The sequence below is a fragment of the Durio zibethinus genome, chromosome 4, assembly GCF_047325235.1.
Source record: "Durio zibethinus cultivar Kanyao isolate XHJ-2024 chromosome 4, ASM4732523v1, whole genome shotgun sequence".
Lineage (NCBI taxonomy): Eukaryota > Viridiplantae > Streptophyta > Magnoliopsida > Malvales > Malvaceae > Durio > Durio zibethinus.
The window spans coordinates 3209864-3230757 of NC_143165.1; the positions used below are offsets into that span (position 1 = coordinate 3209864).

Consider the following 20894-nt stretch of genomic DNA (forward strand, 5'->3'; position numbering starts at 1 on the left):
TTTTAAAACTAATTTTATTTCTTACAAATAAAAGAAATTATAATTAAATTTCATATAAAAAAATCATTTTTATCCAACACCGAAAATAATGCATGATTAATCGATACCAATTTATAGGCGTTATAAGGGCGTTAATCCTTCCTTACATATAATCGACTTCCGAACTGAACCTAGTTTTTCGTAGACCAAAAAAATCCACCATTAAAGAGCTATTGAATAGGAAACTTCCTTGTAAAAAAACCCCGTTTTAAGTATATTTCTCATCTTTTTCTTATGTTTTCATTTCCATTTCCATTTCACGTAGTTCTTTTTACCTTTCTAGATTCTCCTTTATAAATTCATCTTTGATCTAGCTTTCTCATCCTACCCATTTCATGGTAGTTTTTAGATAAGGAAAAGATCAAAAAAACAATAAAGATAGTATTTGGTATGTGGTGATCACTCCAAAAACCATGGTGATCTACATATAATGATTAGATCACTATATTTAGTAAACACTTGGTGATCCTACATGATGGTGATTTTAGATCATTGAGATGATTAGATTATTGCCTTGGAGGTTGATTTAATTCCTATATAAAAAAGTCGAAAACTTTTATCACCAATGTGAAGTAATATGTAAAATTAACAACAGTTAATTTTACGTTGTTAATTTTACCCATTTAATTTGTAAATTAAAAATTTGTTGCATTTTAAAATTGTAATTATTTTATATTATAAATTTTTATATTTTCAAACTAATATTCATTTTAATAAGTTCAAAATAATTTATGTATTTTTTTAATTTTGAATAATTTATATAATATAATTTTTTTATTTTTTTATTATAAATTTAATAGATTGGTTATATTTCTAATTCAACTATTTTTCCATAATTTATATTATAAAATAAATATACCTATCAATAAATATATTTATTAATTTAATAATTTAATTAGATTTTATTATGAAATAAATAAATATTAGTAATCTTTTACAAATTATTATCTTTAAACAATCATAAAATTATTAATTTGTGTAACTATAACAATATGTATGGTTATTTTCGTAGTTTTAAATAAAATAATATTTGATTTTTAGTAATACTAAACACAATGATTTTTAATTCTTAAGAATTCATTATTGTTAACCAAACAAAGTGATTTCAAATCACAAATGTTAAAATCACCTTAGCAATAAGATCACCCTAGGAATTATAATACTATAGTGATTTTGTAAAAGATACCACTAGCTACCAAAGTGTCATGAAAAATGAGGTTAGCCATTGGTCCTCACATATTGGCCAAACCTTCTTCTCTCTTTTTTTTTTTTTAAAAAATATGTTTCATGCTTTGATATAATATATATGTGTGTGTGTGTTTATGTGTTTAATGATTTAGAGTTGAGGTTTTTTTTATTTTTAATTGTGTTTGGTTGATTTTTTTCATAAATAAAAATTTTAGTTAGCATTTTTTAGTTTACAAAGTTTTTTATGAAAGTCTTATATTGAATAACTGAAGTTGTTTAGTTGTTTAAAGCTTGAATGATGTGTGCAAGTGTTGAATATGGTGGAAAGATTATAAAAAAAATCAAAGAAATCCCTTTTGGCTATATGTATGTCTTGTTATGTAAATCATATCGTATATGTTGTTGGTAAGATGCTTGAATGAGTTTACAAAGTTATAAAGTTTGTGTTTATAATGTTTTAAAATTGTTTGGATGAATAAAATTTAAGGTTGCTTTTAGTTTTTTAAGTGTTTGGTAAAATGGCTACATAGCATTTTTTTTTTTTTTACTATTTGAGATTTTGGTTAAGTCATGCATCATGCTAGGAAATTTCATGCATTTAGCATTATCATCACCCAAAATCCTAAACCTAACCCTAAACTAAGCCCTAAACCCTAAACTATAATCCTTAAATCCAAAGTCCAACCTAAAGCCTATGCCCCAACTCACATGCCTATGCATTTGTATTTTTGCTTATTCAATAATTATATAAATGCATTATCATTCACATATCATTTTATTGTGTCCATACATTTATGCTTAGCAGCTTACATGTTCATTGTCATCCATATGACATATCTTATTGCATTTCATGCATTCTATTTTATTATTCATCTTGTTGCATTAATGGTTTCAAAAATGGAAATAAAGTTTTAGAAATGAATAAGGTAATATTCCTAGAAAAAATGATTTTTGGGACTTGGCCTTAATATATTGGGGTTTTCTCCATAATTGTTTTTATAAAGAATATTACTTTTGTTTTGATGGATTATTATAGAAACTCCGAATTAAAATGATGTTTTTAAGGTTCCTCCTAAATATAGGGAAGTTAAGAAAATGTTTCAATGCAAAAAGTTTCCATCTTAATCCAAAAATAAAATAACTTGTGTTTTCAAAAACAACAAAAATGAGATTTTGTAAAAATAAATGAAGTTCAAGGATTTTTTTAAATATTAAAATTAGAACCATTTCTCTCAAAATTCAAGAATAATATGTAATTAATTAATACTATTTTTAAAATAGATGCTATAGAGGTTCTAATTCTCCTGCACACATAATTGAATTCTCGAATCAATAGCTAATTTCAAAGAACAAATTTATCTTTTTGATAATTTTTAAATTAATTTTTAATTTTATTAAAAAGATAAATTTTTAAAATAACTAATCATACTTTTCAAAAAAGATTGATAGCGACGTCTTTGATTTTGAAACTTTAAAATATTTGTCATCTCCTATAGTCGAATTCCTCGACCCATATGTTGTGACACAAATACTGTCCACTAAATATTTATATAAATAATTTTTTTTAAATATAATAAATTAATAATATAGTATAAATAATTATTTTATAATAAAATTTAAATTTAAATTAAAGATATTATTTTTTTATTTTTACTGATAATTGTTGTAAATATAAAAGGGATAATATTATAACTAATTTGATATTCATATTTATTGTGCTTTAAAATTAATTTTATTTCATAATAAATTTAGATATTCAACATTAATTTTGTTAATAATAAATTATTGATGTAATTATTTAATAATTATAAATAATAATATTTTAAAAATCTTTAACTAGAAAAATGTTTGTCATTTATTTTTTATTTATTTATTCTTATTTTTTTAAATAATAAAATTGTGTAACTATAGTCAATTTTTTTGAATTATAATTTGATTTTTTACATATTTATGATCATATCGATTTTAATTTTAAATTATTGCAGATTTGGGTTATGTCAATATTGGGGTTTTTCAGTGTTGGAATTTTTTTTTTATCGAATTTTTTTTAGTTTCAATATTTTACCTTTTAATCTATCCAAATCGATTTAATTTTGGTCACGGAATGGCTAGGGCTAGCTTTCAAGTTCGAGCCAGTTTTGCCAACTCTATTAATTTAATGGACGAATTTGATTAGTCTACTTTAGGAAGTACAAAATTGTGACCATTGGATTGAAGTCCATTTAGGTGCCTGTGATTGTAGAATTGGAAATTATGGTTGTGAATAAAAATTATTTTATTATATTTTTAAAAATAATTTTTATTTCTTACTTTCTATTTTATAGAAAATGTGTTTGTTAAATAAAAATGACAAACCATTTTTACAAAATGAAAGTATAAAAATGTGTTTGTTATTGCGTTTTGTGTTTAGAAAATGGAAAATGATAAATTTATTCACGGCCACACACCGTCGGGTCCACCATTATGGGTATTAAAATATTTTACCCAATTATGTCAGTGCACGTGGACATTTCAAAGAATGAAACCACATTATTGGAGTGAAACGCTTTTTATTATTTGTTTTTAGTTGGCCTCGATCTCGGGTTGCTAACTAAATTAGTTAATGGAATTCACTTAAATCGTGTTTTCATTTTTTTTTTCTCTTTTTTGTTCAATTTGCTTAAAAATATTGAAAACAATTTTTTTTTAATTCTTAAAATTGGATGTGTTTCATTTTTATTTTTTAAAAATATTTTTTTAAAAAAATATCTGCCTAAAATTATTTCAATTACGCTTTCTATTTTTTGTGAAAATAAAAACAAAAAAATATTTTATTTTATTAAATGATGAATCTTAATATTTAATTTTAAAAAAATTAATTAATATTATACTGAATATTAACTTTTTATTAGTGTATCCTATATATATATATATTTATGATTGAGGGAAAAATTTTAAGATAAAATTAAAATTAGAGAGTATATGGAGAAAAATTGTAATCGATTAAAAAAATATATTGACCTTGAATTAATTAAAAGTTTTGGTGTCAAATTTTTTATTCTTTATCTCTTATTTACTTTTAATTATTATGTTTATTTGTTTAAATAATTTATTTAATCAAATTTGTGTTTATTAAATATTATTTTTAAAAATTTTATTATAATCAATTCACTCTTCTCTTGATTTATTTCAAATCTTTGAACTAATAAAATATTTAATATTTAATTATAATCTTCGAGTCTTATGAAAAAAATTAAAACAGCTTGATTTTTAGTAAATTGACATGATTTAATTCTTATAATAAATTTGTTGATTTTGGATTTAATTTATATGTAATAATTGATTGGTACAATAAATAGAAAAATTATTATGTAAATTATTACGTGATTGTAATCTTCTTAAATCACAATGCATAAAAATAAATTAAAAGCTGCCAAAAAAAATTTCAACATGTTTGGTTTAAAGACGAATTTAATTTATAAAATATATTTTCTTTTGTAATATAAAAAAATTTTAATTGCCAAATAAAAATTCAGATATAAATCAAATACAATACAAAAATCGTACAGAAGATTATCACAGAACTTCTTTATCTATCGACGCTACACAAAATTAGGCTACACAAAACTAAACTATTAAGAATCCAAGATACATTTACCATATGAGGGATTAAAATTTTGGGGGCCTAGGACTCCCCGCTTGTATTACGAGCTGCCCTTGGTTCTAAACCACCACCCTACTTGTTTTACATTTTCTCTTCCATTTATTTTTCTGTTTTTTAAATATATTTTGGACAATATAATTTTTGTAATGTTTTTATTCTGCTTAATTTACGAATATATCAACAAATATATCATATTAACTTCTTTACATGAATGCATGTATTTTAGATTTTGAATGACTTCTTAATGAAAAATCATAATTAAATTATCACAGGTGTCAATATTTTTACTATATGGTAAGTAAAAATTCAAGTAAAAGTTATTCTTATCTATTATAAGAAAAGATGTTATAAATAATAAAAATATTAAAAAAAATTATTAAATATATTGAAGTAAAAATTTTTTAATTTTACGAGCGAGATTAAAATGATAATATATATCTCTTAGTATATATTTAAAAAATAAAAAAATATAATAAAAAAATAAAATATGTATCATCATTTAAATCTTATTTATAAAATTAAAAAATCTCAAAAATCAATGTAATAAATAATTGTTCAATATGTAATGCTAAACACTATTAAGTACTTGACTTGATGGAATAAAATTTATAAAAGTCATAATTTCTTACTTAAAAAATGTAAAGATAAAAATAAAATAGTAATATCATTTTTTTTATGATATATATTCAATTAAGTAATTTTTTATTTTTAATATTTTCATTTTATTTTATATACCACTTGTCATTTTTTGTTGTACAGTTTGGAAGATTCTCTAATCCAACCTCCATAGGATTCCACCAAAGTAGGGCTTGTCTTACTGGCTTTGTGACCTTCACTCTGTCTAAATTTGTTTGTAGGTTGTGAATCAAATACTCTTTATCCCTCCAATTATTTAATTTAAATTTTTTATTAACCTTATTTTTTTAATTTATTTGGTACTAAATTATGAGAAACAGATTATATTAACATTTTTTCATGATGCATGTTTTTTTTATAATGTAAGTATAATTCATATATTTATATCATATTTTATATAAAAATTATATATTATAATTTATATTAATATAAAAAATATGAAATATTTTTTTTATTTTTTCAAATTTTATATATATTTTTTATTAAAATTTTAATTTATATCACTTTTATTTTTTTTATCATTTTAAGTTACAGATTTACATAAAAGGTCGCTGCTGATAGCAACGGGGCATTACCATTACTTGGAAACATTTGAACATGCTTTGTGGAATCTGTTATTAGAATTTGCTCAAGGAAATTATAACAGTAATCCTTTAAAAGCAATTAGTTTTTATAAGAAGTAATTTTAATCCAAATGTTTTGAAAGTTTGGTCAAAACACCTTTACTCTTTTGAGTTTGTCCCCCATTTAACAGTGACTTTTTCTCAATGATGGTTTGTTCATATATATGCAGTTTGGCTGTGGCTAATGTTATATCTCTGCATCTGCTGATACCAATCACCATCGCCATCACCATCACCATCACCATGTCTGTCTTCCACCCCCATCCCTATGCCCATAGTCCTAGGTGTTCCACTTCTTCTATATCAGCTTCAGGTTCTCTCTCTCTCTCTGTCTCAACTTTTCCTGTTACTTGGATCATCGTAGGCTGTAATTTGGATGCTTTCTTCCACTTTCAAGAATACTTATATATGTGTTTTTCATGAGAATGTCAAAATGATGTCATTTTGCAAGGATACATGCCCTGTTTTCCTGAAAAATGAAATCCAAAATTCATACTTTTACTGCAAAATCCTTTGCATTTAGACACATTGTTTCTGGTCTCAACTTCAATCGCTTTATATTCTTCTTTTTTTTTTGTTCTTTGAATACTTATTTTCTTATCTTAATCATTTGGATTTCTCTCTGTGTTCTTTTGGCCCCCACCTGAGCAGTTTCCATTGACTGTGGAGCAAAGCTAATAACAGACTCCCAAACTAATGGTTTGGTATAAGAATCTTGCCTTTTGCTTCTCTTTATTCTCTAATCCCACATGCTGTAAATGTATAAGGATACTCTTAATTGTGCAGTGCTTTGAGGGTACTAAAGAAAAGATCAAGAAGATGTTTGATGAGATAGAACTTTCTGTTTCTTCTTATGACACTGCTTGGGTGGCAATGGTCCCATCTCCAAGTTCCCCACAGAACCCCTGCTTCCCTGGCTGCTTAAAGTGGTTGTTGGATAATCAACTCTCTGATGGTTCTTGGGGTCCTTCTCGTCGTGATCCCTTGTTAACTAAAGACATCCTTTCCTCCACACTGGCATGTGTCCTTGCACTGAGACGATGGGATGTTGGTGAAGAACAAATGACAAAGGGTTATATATTCATCATTGCTGTCATTTTTCTCCAACAGTGTAAATGGATAAATTTAATTTTTTTTCTTCTGCAGGCCTGCAGTTTATCGAGTCACATTTTGCTTCGGTTTCGGATGAGAGCCAACATACGCCTGTTGGATTTGATATAATTTTCTCTGGTATGATTGAATATGCTAAGGATTTGAATCTGAAACTCCCTCTGAGATCAACAGATATTGATGCCTTGTACCATAAAAGGAATTTAGAGCTGCAAAGGTATTTTTTTGTTCTTGTTACCTTCCACTAAGGATTCAATTTTGACTTTTGTGTTTATGCTAGGATATTTGATAACAATGTAATGTGATATTAACAATTAGCACATAAGTGAACTTGGAGCTTAGCTCAATTAGGCTTATGCAGTCATCCCTAAGAGGTGACATCCAATAGGTCTGGTGTTCAAATACCAGCATCTGTAATCCTTTCCCCTATCCCCAAGCTATGGGCTCCTTTGTACCAAAAAGAAAAATTAGCATATAAGTAGCAGAGCATTAGCCAAACAAGAGTATTGGGATGTTCAAGTTTAGCAACCTGTCTTTGTCAAACCATTGCACAATTAGCAAAGTGGTTAAATGTCTTTTAGAAATTAGTGGCATTTGTTATCCTAAGATTGCCATACATTGTTCATTTTGGAAACACTTTCACTAAATGTTTAGTTTGGCATGGTCTTCCAAGCTTCCTATGATAAAAACTCTTCCAATTTTCTTGATTTAGTTGCCACAGAGAAAGCTCAAAGGGAAGGAAAGCCTACTTGGCATATGTTTCAGAAGGAATTGGCAAATGTCAAGACTGGGAAATGGTCATGAAGTATCAGCGGAAGAATGGATCGTTGTTCAATTCACCATCCACAACAGCTGCAGCTCTTGCTCACCTTCAAAATGATGGTTGTCTTTATTATCTCCATGCACTTTTAGAGAAGTTTGGGGATGCAGGTTATTATACAACCTTACATCATAATTTCCAATGTACTTGATTACATTATTTAATTCTAAATTACTAACAATCAATAATCATTTCAGTTCCCACACTTCATCCTTTCCATATATATCCCTGTCTTTGTATGGTGGAGAATATTGAAAGCTTGGGAATTGGTCAGCATTTCAGGAAAGAAATTACAAGTGTATTGGATGAAACATACCGGTAAGGTTATATTACAAACATAGATAATGCATATAATCTGTTTGGAAGGCTGTTTCTCTGTAATTTGTTGACAAAATTTTATGTTCAATCTCTGTAAAAAAATGTCTCGAAAACTTATCTTTAAGTTCACTGATCGCTTCTTTAAAAAAAAAAATAACGTTAGCCAACAAACAGATGCTGGCTGCAGGGAGAGGAGGAGATATTCTTGGATCCTGCTACTTGTGCGCTAGCTTTTCAAATACTACGTGTCAATGGTTATGATGTTTCCTCTGGTATGTTAATGCCTTTTTTCTGTTTGGAAAATTAAAGGATAGGATCCTTATTGTTAGAGTGTTTTTGGGTTTCCTTTTGTTGTAGAACCCTTAACTGGATTTGGGGAAGAACATTTCTTCTATTCGCTTGGTGGATATTTGAAGGATTTGGATGCTGTCTTAGAGTTATTTAGGGCTTCACAGATGATCATTCATTCGGATGAACAAGTTCTGGAGAAACAAAACTTATGGACAAGCCATTTCTTGAAACAGGAATTATCCAACAGTTCTATGGGTGCATATAAACATAAAGAATATATTATACAAAAGGTATTTTTTTTCTCTGTGAATTGATAATCAAACCCTTTCTTTTCCATTTTGAATTCACTGTACTTACTGGAGATGGCTGCCTCTATAATTTTCAGGTGAATGATGCTCTTGAATTTCCCTACTATGCCAGTTTGGAACGCTTAGTACACAGGAGAAACATAGTGAATTATGCTGTAGATGATATAAGGATGCTTAAAACTTCATATTGGTACTCCTCTGGTAGTTTATTTATTTTATTATTTTTTTTCTTTAAATATGTAATAATGTTTGCCTGATTGGCATTTATTCTGTATTCTTCATGTGCTAGCTTTTCAGGTATTGGTAACAAAGATTTCCTAAGACTAGCAGTGGAGGACTTCAATGCCTGTCAATCAATATATCGTGAAGAACTCAAAGAACTAGAGAGGTAAATGTTTTTACTAAGATATGAACCACGATGCAGTGGCAAGAAATCCAATGGAGAATAAGATGATGGTCAAGCATCATTAAACATAAGCTGGCAAACTTAACGGGGAACAATAATCTTATTTTTCATTCTTCTGAGTCGATTAAAAGTGTACCTTATGTCTGGTCTAAGTTCCTAGTGCTGAATTCATGTTGTTCTCATGTACGTCCATTATCATCCCCAGTCATGGGAGTTTCCTTTACCTTAACTATGGTAGACAACCTTGGCAACTGCATCTTAAATTATTGCATGATATCTCTCTTATGAAATAGGTGGGTTCAAGAAAAGCGATTGGACAAGCTGAAGTTTGCTAGGCAGAAACTGGCTTACTGTTACTTTTCTGCAGCTGCAACCATGTTCTCTCCTGAACTATCTGATGCTCGCATATCATGGGCCAAAAATGGTGTGCTTACTACTGTGGTCGATGATTTTTTTGACGTTGGAGGTTCTGAAGATGAGCTATTAAACCTGATCGAATTGGTTGAGAAGTATACTCTTTTCCCTCTTTTTTTCCCTTTTATGTGATTACTTTAGGCGTATAACTTCTGTTATTCTCTTAGGCTCCGTTCAGTAGATGCTTTTGATTTTTGCTTTTTACTTTTTTGAATCAAATGGAAAAAGCAAAAAGTAGAAAATGAATAGAAAACCAAAGACAAATAGCGAAAAATAAGAAGCAGAAACATCTACTAAACAGAGCCTGAATTTATCTTTTCAAAGCAATGGCTTATAAGAAAATGAAACACAGGCATGATGTAGACGTCAGCATCCATTGTTGTTCTGAGGAAGTTGAAATCCTATTTTCAGCACTTCACAGCACAATATCTGAGATTGGAGAGAAAGCAATTGCATGGCAAGGACGTAATGTGACGACTCATGTTACTGAGATTGTAAGATGCATGCTGTCCTTATTTTAGTGCTCATATTAGCGTTAAATATTAGAATTTTTTTTATTGTCATCACATTCTTCAGAACACCTCCACCAGAAGAGTAATTTATATGAAATGCAGCTGAAATTCCAGGGTATTATTTGTATTGAAGAAAATTTGTATTCAACAGAAGTTTATATGATCGATGTTTATGTTGCAGTGGCTGGATTTGCTTAGGTCTATGTGGCAGGAAGCCCAGTGGTCAAAGAACAAGTTGGTCCCAACTGTGGATGAATACATAACAAATGGTTATGTATCACTTGCCTTGGGGCCAATCATCCTTCCAGCTCTCTATTTTGTTGGACCTCGCCTTTCGGAGGTTGTTGTTAAAGGCCCTGAATACAATCTTCTATTTAAGCTTGTAAGCACTTGTGGGCGTCTTCTCAATGATATTCATAGCTTTAAGGTACAGCTTTTAGGAAAAAAACAACACCAATAAACTACTTGTCTCATCAGGAATAGCAGTTTTGTATTATTTACTAATATCTGGTATGTTGCAGAGGGAATCTATGGAAGGAAAACTGAATGCTGTATCTTTGCACATAATTCACGGTACCAATGCTGTAACTGAAGATGTAAATCAAGAAATAAAGCGAATAATTTGCGATAGGAGGAGAGAACTCCTTAGATTAGTGTTGCAGGAAAATGGCAGCAGCATCCCAAGAGCTTGCAAGGAATTATTCTGGAAAATGAGCAAAGTGTTGCATCTATTTTACATTAGGGATGATGGTTTTACCTCACATGAAATGATCGATATGGTAAATGCAGTAATATACGAGCCCATCTCTCTCGATGAATGCTAACTACATATTAGAGGTGGTAGTGAAAATGAAAACCATTGCTATCTCAGATGCAAAGAATTGTTTGTGCTGATGTAGTGAATTATCCCATTGTTGCTAGCCTTTCCTATGTGTAATTAAGCATGCACAACAAAAAAGGCAGCAAAATTACTAGTTTCGAACTTTTAAGGTAGAAGACATTGGAAGATTTGCTTTCATACTCTTGTTGTGATAGCAAAACAAAAATGAAATCATATTAGTGGATTTGGAATCTACATTATACAAGGATTTATGATCTTCAACATATTCATGTCAATTATCCTGAGGTGAGCTGTGTATTAGTGAATCTCAGCATAAATAAGAAAACAGCAGAATTGAGAAGAGTTTGCCGTGTTTTCCTTGGGTGTTTTGTTTAGACTCAATCATTTGGAGTTTTAGATGCGTTAATTATCTAGACTCTTTATTCTTTCCGAGTCCTCCCATTAAATCAAACCAAAAGTCCTGTTAGAAACTAATACTTCTAATAATTTTGAATTAATTTGTCATTTATGTTATTATTAAAGTTTTTAATTGAATTTGGTGTCACGAATTCACGACACCAAAATCACTTAGATAATTATTAAAATGATCGAAAAGTATATTATAATAAAAATATGATTAGAGACATTTATGTCTTTTTAAATGCTTTATAAAACAGACTTTCTATTCAGAAAAAAATTATAAAAACTATTCACTTATGCATAAAAGAAAACTATCAATGTAACCTTTTTTTTTTTTTTTCTCAATTTTCTATTTAATACAAAAAATACACCAACACAGTGAGTGTGACACATTTTAGCAAAAGAAAAAAAAATAAAGTTAGTAGGTTTTTTTTGTGTGTATTTTTAGTATAAACAAATGTATATTTATATATATATATGCATGTATATGAGTAAATAAATATATATATAAGAATCTAAAATTTAATTCAGTTGATTAATATAATTTTTTTTTAAATGTGATATTTAATAAATTAATTTGAATTTCAGTATTTAAATTTTTTTTTACCCAAACTGTGATCTCTTATTTAATCATGAAAAACAAATGTGGGCTTCAAATTTTATTTTATAAGAAGAGTCGAATGACATTTTTATTTGTTTCTATATGCTAATAAAAGTTTTATACTTTAACTTAAATAACTCCAATAGCGTGTGAAACCAATTTAGCCAATTCCATTATATATTATTTGGCCCAAAAAATTCATTATATATTAGTTTACATGTTGATTTTATGTGACAGAATGAATACTGTTAGTACTAAAATTGATACGTCAAGCACGCTTTGTCTCTCTCCCTGCCCTGCTTGGGCCTATAATTTGTTTTCATTTTCAATGGATTACTTTTTCTTTTTTTACAAGTCACTTCTTTTAATCTACTTTATTTTGATTGTTTATAAAAGTCTTCATATGATTTAGCTTATAAATTTTAGACTAAAACAATCTCTTAAATAAAACTTTAATAATCATCAAATTTTTTATTATTTTATTACAATAAATTAAGTTTTCAAACATCTATTTTCACTAGCTAAACTCTAATTAAACAAAAATTGATTACCTGTTAATAACTATTTCAATCCAATCGAAAACTCAATTAAGATTAAGTAAATGTTTAAAGATTTAACTGGATAAAAAATTTAAAATTTTAATTAATAAAAAATAAAAAATTTATAATTTGATTTATTTCGATAAAATATTAAAATTTTAAATGATTATTAAAATTATAGATAATATAATGACATTGTACAAAAATAATATAAAGAATAATACAAAAGCAATACAAACTAAAATTTTAACAAAAATTATATGAATTTGATAAAAATTTTCTTATTTTACATATGTTTAACATGAAAAAACACAACACGGATATAGAAATTACTAAATTTAATCCCAAATTATACGTTCACATTCGAATTTTGATTAAATAAAATCAATTTTGATCACTATTAAAATTATAATTAAAAAAACTTAGAAAGTTTCTCTACCAATTTCATTAACTTATACTACTAAACGATTAGGAATGATATCACGTAACCAAAACTCAACCCTCTTTAGCAAAATCAAGTTTTATTGTCATATGCACCAAACCAAAATGCATGCATTCACTAATCACTCATCAGTTTATGATTATAAAGTGCATCCCAATGAAGAACATTCTTAATCATTTTATTTCATCGAACCATAGATGCATCTCTTGGTTCTTCATTTCTCGATTCTTCAAGCCATTACTAATAAAAGTTAACAGATAACTCAAGTTACCTATAAAACAACCCACCTAACTGCAGATCTCATCCAGGCAAACCGATGCTCTCGGCAACCATGACATACCGTGCAGTGTAGGGAACCATCATATTACCCTATTTTTCAAAGGAAAATAGATCTACATCATTGGTTCTCTGAATGTTGGATATTCCTCGTGGAGCCACCAATGGATGCTGGAAATTTTGAAATCTCAAAAGGATTTCTTTTCATAGGAAACCAGACCATGTACTCCACCTTCAACTTGTGCTGCACCAGTCCGGACCTGTTCAAATCAACATAAGACCAGGGTTATGTCAATGACACAATGGTACCATAAGCAGTAATAATCAATTATTGTTTGCTTATGCTTTTAAGCAGTTTTTAGAAAGCAAAAGGTATGTAGTAAAAAGCAGGTAGAAAACTTAACAAACCAGATAAAGCCTGATTATTTGTATGTTTTGAAATAAATTCTCTATTTGGATGGCATATAATCACTCATCCAAAGAAAAAAAAAGACATGTAATCCACATTTTAAGGCTTTAACCAGTGATCTGCCAAAGAACTTTTCAGTATCATTCTTATAACTTAAGTAGAATAACAATGTGAGTTGATGACCCATACCTCAAGCCTCAGGGTCCCTGATCTTAAGAGCTCATGTGCAGATGGTAGAGAGGACGCACCAAGATCCTGGAACCCTTGCTTGACGGCTTGAATCGTGTAAGGTACAAACTTTAGCACAGAACCTTTATCCGCAACTGCTCCAACAACCCCCTGGGCAATCTTCAGCTTAGCTGTATCACCCAGATATCTTTGATCACTGCCCTTAGCCATTGCTTCTAGGGAGCCCATGCCACGATATTTTTTGATGCGTTGACCATTCTAGTAAAACGAAACATGATTGCAGAAAAAGATTGGTTTATGTTAAAGGTGAAGTGCACATATATGTCTCTTTGTGTATGTGTACAAAAGAGAGTATACTGTTCTCTGTTAAACAAGTGATAATTGATCCCAGAACTTGTAAACAGTACATAGATGATAGAAAACCAACAAAATAAAACAAATTATTAGATGGCAATCTGCACATAACAAATAATTCCCAAATAAAATTTGAGTTTTTAGGCAACATCATATATATGCTTCAAAACTCCCAAAAAAAAAAAAAGTTTCAATCAACAAATAATCTTTTTTTTATCCAGAAATACTAAAGATTCACATGCATAAGGCCCCTGAGATTCAATTTGGTGTAAATTCTACACTTCCAGCAATGATATTCTACTTTTCACTAAAATAAAGATTTATATGGAAGCTTAGATTCTAAGATCAAAATACATCTAGATGAAACTACATAAGAAAGAGAATAAAGAAGACCATATGATGAAAAACTCAGCAGAATAATTATGCCATTTGATAAGATTCACATCTAGAAGAATCAGATTCTCACTCTAGAAGAATCAGATTCTCACTAACTCCTGTCTGGTGGACACCAAAATTCAAATGATTGGAAAGTGATGGTGCCTAAAGCTGCAGAATACAAAAGTGTCATACCTTATACTCATAAGCTCCTGGAGCCTCAGTGCTTCCAGCTAAAAAGCTTCCCATCATAACTGTAGATGCCCCCAAAACCAAAGCCTTGACTATGTGTCCAGAGTTTGAAATGCCACCATCAGCAATGACAGGCACACCATGTTGTGCAGCAATAGATGACACCTTGTAAACAGCTGTTGCCTGAGAGGTAGCGAGAAAAGGAAAAGAAACTTGACAATATAAGACGGAAGAAACAATATAAAATTGATATTGTCAATTAATTTTATTAACATTTTCAAATGGTATTAGTTTCTGCAATAGTTAATAGACGCAGTTATATACACTACAACTATCTAATAAATTCCTAATTGTCAAAAGAATAGTAGTATTTATTTAAATATAAAGGTTTTGAATAAAGGGAAGATTGTGAATTATTAAGTACAAAGAAAAGATAAATGCTATTTTGGTTTCTCCAATGGCTATCTGATTTAGCATACCGGGCATCTATGATGGAAACACAAAGCAAGCCAAGCAAAGTATAATTGAGTTCATAATGAATTTAGGGTTCGTTTGCTGAGTGGGATGATGAATAAAATAGCACAAAAAATCATCCTATCCCATGTTCGTTGCTCAGGTTAATAGTCATCCTCCAAGTAAAAAAAAAAAGATATTATTTTAATCCTATGAGATAGTATGATGGGAATCTCTGCACGCACACCAAGGATAGGACATGATATATTATTTAAATCGATCCACTATCTTATTTGTCTTATTTTACCCTATCGTCTCCTTTATCTTGTCCAACAAATGCACCCCTGGAATTTTCTGCCAGATAAGAATCAGATATGATGGCCATCTCACACTTCATTTTGATTTAAGTTTATTTCTACACACTGCCAAAGATGGGGAAATTGCAGCAGAAAAGAATTTTGAACTGAAGGACTATAACAACAGTCAAAGAAACTAATGACTTCATGACTTGACGCACTAAAACATAAATCTGAGAAACGGGAAACATTCAAATAACAGAAAATAAGAAAAGTCATTAACCTACCATCAAGAGCAGTGATAATATCAATTGAAAAATTTTATATCAAAAACTACTATTGAGGTCAACAGTGGAAATGAAAGATGTTTTTACCTGTCCTCGTCCAACAGCACAAACCTCTTGTGTAGTGCAAATCGACCCAGAACCCATCCCAACTCTTAACCCATCTACACCTGCCTGAATCAAATTCTGTGCTTGAGAAATAGTCACAACATTCCCACCGATGACATCCAGCTGAGGATATGACTTTTTTATATACTTGATCATCTCGATCTGATATATAGAATTCCCTTGAGAACTATCCAACACCACCACATTGGCCCCTGCCTTCACCAAGTGTTCCAACCTCTCCCTATCTGACTCCCTTGTCCCTATTGCCGCACCCACCATCCATTCTCCATCGGACCCCACCGTCCCAGCTCCCAATTTGGGATAGCCTTTTAGCCTCTCCACATCCTCCTTGATCACCACATTCACCACCTCACCGTCCCTCTCCAACACCACGAAATCACTTTTCTTTTCTTCCAAAATGGCCTCAATCTTTCCCAAATCATAATTCCAAGGAACATATTCCACACTCTTACAATCCCTCATGTAATCAAAGATTTTCACTTCTTTACCCTTCAGGTTCTCGCAATCAGACGTTGCGACATAACCCAACAGCTTGGATGGTAGTTCGCCTGTTTGAAACAACCCAAAACAATTACAAACCATAAAATTACTGAACAAGATAAGTTACGGATAAATTACCTGATTCGGTAACGAAAACATATTTTCCATGAGAAACAGAAGGAAGAGAATCATCAGGAGAGGCAAAGACAATGGAGGAGGGAGCAATCGGAAGACGAAGAGACTTGGCAGATCGGACGATGGAGGCTTGTTGGGAAGAAGTACAGTTAGAGTGGACAATAGCGATGCCACCAAGCGCAGCCATGGCAGCAGCCATGTGAGCTTCGGAGACAGTGTCCATAGGGGAGGCAACGCAGGGGATAGAGAGAGAGACATTGCGGGAGAGACGGGTAGACAAGGAGACGGCATCGGTGGGGAAGTCAATGTAGTGAGGGAGAAAGATGACATCGTCGTAGGTATAAGAGTAGCCTTGGCTGAACAACTTTAGGGCTGAGAAGCCGTCTTCCATCACTTTCCTGTATATTCTTTTCTGGAGTGGTGTTAGGGTTTGTGTTTGAATGGAAAAGGGGAATGGAGTATGACAAGTATTTATAAATCTCTTTTAGGGGCAATAAATTAAAACTAAAATATTTCAATTTTTTTTTTTTTTGCGAAAATGGGGCAATGAGATTAATTTAAATAGTGGTACACAACAGTTCCATCCGCATTCACATGCAGAAAACCGGCAACGAAACTCGGAGGTTCAGCAAAAGTAACAAAATACAATTACCGGATAGCTTGCTAGTTGCTACTACCAATAACGCAACCGCATCAGCGAACCTACTTAAAATATTATTCATCTTTATGAAAATGTAACCAAATGATTTTTCTTGACGTTGCCGTGTTAGTCCTTCTCAAGTTTCGTGTTTTTTCCGCGGCCACTTTTCTTGAATACTGGCGTTGGGCCCATTGCTTTGCTGGTATGGAATTTTGTAAATATCATTAATATTTTGAAATTATATATAATATATTATAATGTAAGATATATAAAAATATTTTAAAATATATTACATAAATATTTAGTAAATAAGTGTTAATCCGCTAAAATCTTTTTTTTTTCATGAAAAAATTTTAGATTTAAATTTTATCGATGATTATTTATTGAAATTATTTCGAATACATAATTTATAATCATTTATTTTATGTTATTAAATACGATATATTTTATTATGATTTGAAGATTAAATAATCCTTTTATCCTAAATTTTTTCTTATAAAAAAAATAATAATAATTTATATTTTTGACACATAAAAAGTTCTTCACAAATTTTATTTAGATCGATATCAAAGTGGATGACTTTGTTCGTATAAAAAATATTATTTTTTATGATTTTATTCATATAAAAATAATATAATTTATTTTTTAATATACTATTAATTTTTTTATATTTTTAAAACTTTTTTTTTAAATTACATAAGCGAAAATATGTAAATACTAGCCATTTATTTTATTTTTTAACTATATGTATTTATTTCTTTTAAAAAATTAGATTTTTACTTTTTTTAATATTTTGATTACAATCATATTTGAGAGTATGTCAAACTTTTTTATGAGTTAATTAAATTTTTATTTGTTTTCTTTAAGAGAAAACCAATTGGCATGGGAATAAATTGTCAACATAATCCAAAAGTAATGTGATATTAAAATTTTACATAATGTTAAAATTCAATTCTTTTTTTTTTTCATTCCTATCATAATTTTTTCATATTATCTATTTATAATTGGTAATTTCTTTCTTTCTTTTTTTTCTCTTTTTCATTTCTATCATATTTTTATACTTCCTTTTTTTTAGAAACTATGTACCTATAAATTTAAAAATTTTATTTTAATAGAATACAATCAATATGAAAATATAATTTTGAGCTATACTATGTCAAAAAATGGGTCACAAAAGATTAACTTTGTTTTATAAAAATTCTTATCAGATTTGAATAGTGCTAGGGGACAACAATAGTATTTAAACTTTGATTTCATAAATATGTTACCTAAACAGAAATAATTCAATAGAAACAAATGTGGGTGTCTCAAATGGAATCATGAGGTAACATTATAATGGTGCTTTTAGTATTAAATCTAAAAAAGTAGCAATAGTGGTGATTGGTAAGTGATTTCTAAAGCAGAGTGGTGGGTTGCAAAAGATTAGTGGTGTCTGCGAAGAATGCTTTGAGTGCAAGAGGAATAAAGGAAGGGATAAGGTTGCAGAGTAAAAAAATATGCAAAAAAATAGTCTTGGAAACGCACTCTAAAGAACTTCTAGATGAGCTGGAGAATAATCCTAAGGAAGGATCCTGGAAAATAGTCTCAATTTTGGATGATGTGGATTTTCTAGAAACGAAATTTCAATAAGTCAAGTTTTCATTAGTAAAGCTGGAAGCGAATAAGGGTGCAAATTGGTTGGCAAAGCGATGTAGAAAGGGTGAGGTTGGGTTGAAAAAACCTCCATCATCTTTGACTTTTATATTGAATAAGCATGGCTTGCCGTGCCCGCATAATTAAGCGATCCCCATTCTTTGATAACTCCATTAGTCCATGTGAGAAAACTAAAAGCAAATGAAAAAGCTATAACTTTGAAATGCTAATCAATTTTAAAATTTGTTAACAAATAATTGGCTAAATTAATGTGGCAAATTAATTATGCCAGACATGTCTTTAGTAGTTTAATCTTATTCATATTCCAAACTAATAAAAATTTGGTCAAATTATGTTAAAGGCCCTATATTTTATCAAAATTTGAAATTTAGTCAATATATTATAATTCAAACAAATTTAATCCTCATAATATTTTATTTGATAATTTTAATCAAATTACTAATTTTATCAATTTTTTATCATTAAAAATGTCATAATTGTCGACTTAATGATTTGACCTTCCAATTTATTGATGTGGTAATTTGTATAAACAAAATCAATTGTTAAATTATGTAAATAGTCTCTATACGTATACGAAATTCAAAAATTAGTTTCTCTAGTATAATTTCATAAAAATCTTGTCTCTATTCAAGTTAAATTTAATAATGTTAGTCCAATTATTAATAAAAATTATTTTTACTTATTTATTAAAAATCAATTTTTAATTTTTTTTAAAATCAATATTTAATTTTTGGAAATTTTTTATCTTTAGAATTTTTTAATTTTATTTAATCAAAATATTTAATTTTTTTTTTAATTTTTTAAAGTTTTTATAAAATTTCTATATAATTTTTAATTTATTATGATCATAAAAAATTTTTATATTTTTAATATTTAAATGAATAAATAAATAAATTATTAAGAAGACACAAATCATTAAAAATTGTTTTATTTTGGTATATTTTAGATGGAAGAGCATAAATACCAAGGTAAAACAGAGCAATAGCGAGACACCAAAAGTTCCATCATTAAAAAACATAGAAGAACGTGTAAAATTTTTTTTTTTAATTTATAAACTCTTTTTAAAAACATAAAAAAATAAAATATATATATATATAACATTTCATGAAAAAAATAGAAAATTTTATAAAAATTCTAAAGAATTAAAAAATTAAATTAAATATTTTGTTTAAATAAAATGTTAAAATTTTCAAAAATACAAAAACTTAAAAATATGAAATTTTAAAAAAATTAAAAAATTGAAATTTTTAATTTTTTAAATTTTTAAATTTTTAAATTTTAAATTGAATATTCTTAAAAATCTTGAAATTTTCTAAAAAAATAGAATATTGAATTTTTTTAAAAAAATAGAAACTGATTTTAAAAAATTCAAAAAAAATGATTTTCAAAAAATTAAACTACTTTTAAAATATTAAATTAAATATTTCAAAAAAATAAAAAAAATATTGAAAATATTGATTTTTAAAAATTAACATATGATTTAAAAAAAAGTTTAAAAAATAGACTTTTTATTAATAATTAGACCAATATTATTCAATTCAACTTATAAGAGGACGAGAATTTTATGAAATTATACTAAATAAACTAAAGGTTCAAATTGTGTGAGTACATGAACCATTTGGATAATTTGACAATTGATTTCACTCATCCAAATGGTCACATTAGCAAAGTTAATATACACATACACAAGTCAATGTCCACATCAGTATTTTTAATGGTAAAAATTTAATGAAGATAGTGATTAGATTAAAATTGTTAAATTAATTTAGTGTGAGAATTAAATTTTTATAAATTACAATATACGAACTAAATTTTAAATTTTTGCAGAGTAAGGAGACATTTGGCTTAATTTGACTTCAAATTTTCTTAAAATAATACACAATTGATTCATAAATTATG

The 20894-nt window shown here is 28.5% G+C and overlaps 2 protein-coding genes across 3 annotated transcripts; one reads left to right on the forward strand and one right to left on the reverse strand.

The window, feature by feature from the left end:
• Positions 1-6207: 6207 nt before the first annotated feature.
• GA2 (Terpenoid cyclases/Protein prenyltransferases superfamily protein) lies at positions 6208-11393 on the forward strand. Of its 2 annotated transcripts, none has more exons than XM_022878626.2 (14): positions 6208-6442; positions 6781-6833; positions 6916-7201; positions 7276-7456; positions 7952-8169; positions 8257-8377; positions 8552-8649; positions 8735-8958; positions 9054-9166; positions 9266-9364; positions 9676-9891; positions 10149-10290; positions 10490-10735; positions 10830-11393. In XM_022878626.2, exons 1-14 carry the CDS (start codon positions 6274-6276, stop codon positions 11130-11132), a joined length of 2469 nt encoding a protein of 822 aa, XP_022734361.2. In that variant the 5' UTR covers positions 6208-6273; the 3' UTR covers positions 11133-11393. The 2 variants fall into 2 exon arrangements, with proteins under 2 accessions (XP_022734361.2, XP_089615254.1); XM_089759128.1 differs by having other exon boundaries at positions 6211-6442; positions 10490-10690; positions 10830-11270.
• Positions 11394-13287: 1894 nt separating this feature from the next.
• LOC111287170 (inosine-5'-monophosphate dehydrogenase 2-like) lies at positions 13288-17147 on the reverse strand. The gene is made up of 5 exons (XM_022877474.2): positions 16706-17147; positions 16049-16635; positions 14929-15108; positions 14005-14262; positions 13288-13666 (listed from the first exon to the last, which is right to left on the reverse strand). Exons 1-5 carry the CDS (start codon positions 17091-17093, stop codon positions 13595-13597), a joined length of 1485 nt encoding a protein of 494 aa, XP_022733209.2. The 5' UTR covers positions 17094-17147; the 3' UTR covers positions 13288-13594.
• Between the last annotated feature and the right edge of the window lie 3747 nt (positions 17148-20894).

Coding starts and splice junctions, on each gene's coding strand:
- GA2 (XM_022878626.2), top strand. CDS start 6,274: ATGATGGTTTGTTCATATATATGCAGTTTGGCTGTGGCTAATGTTATA. Junction 7,202..7,275: donor TGAAGAACAAATGACAAAGG/GTTATATATTCA, acceptor TTTCTTCTGCAG/GCCTGCAGTTTATCGAGTCA. Junction 8,959..9,053: donor AAGAATATATTATACAAAAG/GTATTTTTTTTC, acceptor TATAATTTTCAG/GTGAATGATGCTCTTGAATT.
- LOC111287170 (XM_022877474.2), bottom strand. CDS start 17,093: ATGGAAGACGGCTTCTCAGCCCTAAAGTTGTTCAGCCAAGGCTACTCT. Junction 16,636..16,705: donor TGTTTTCGTTACCGAATCAG/GTAATTTATCCG, acceptor TGTTTCAAACAG/GCGAACTACCATCCAAGCTG. Junction 13,667..14,004: donor CAGGGACCCTGAGGCTTGAG/GTATGGGTCATC, acceptor TGATTTGAACAG/GTCCGGACTGGTGCAGCACA.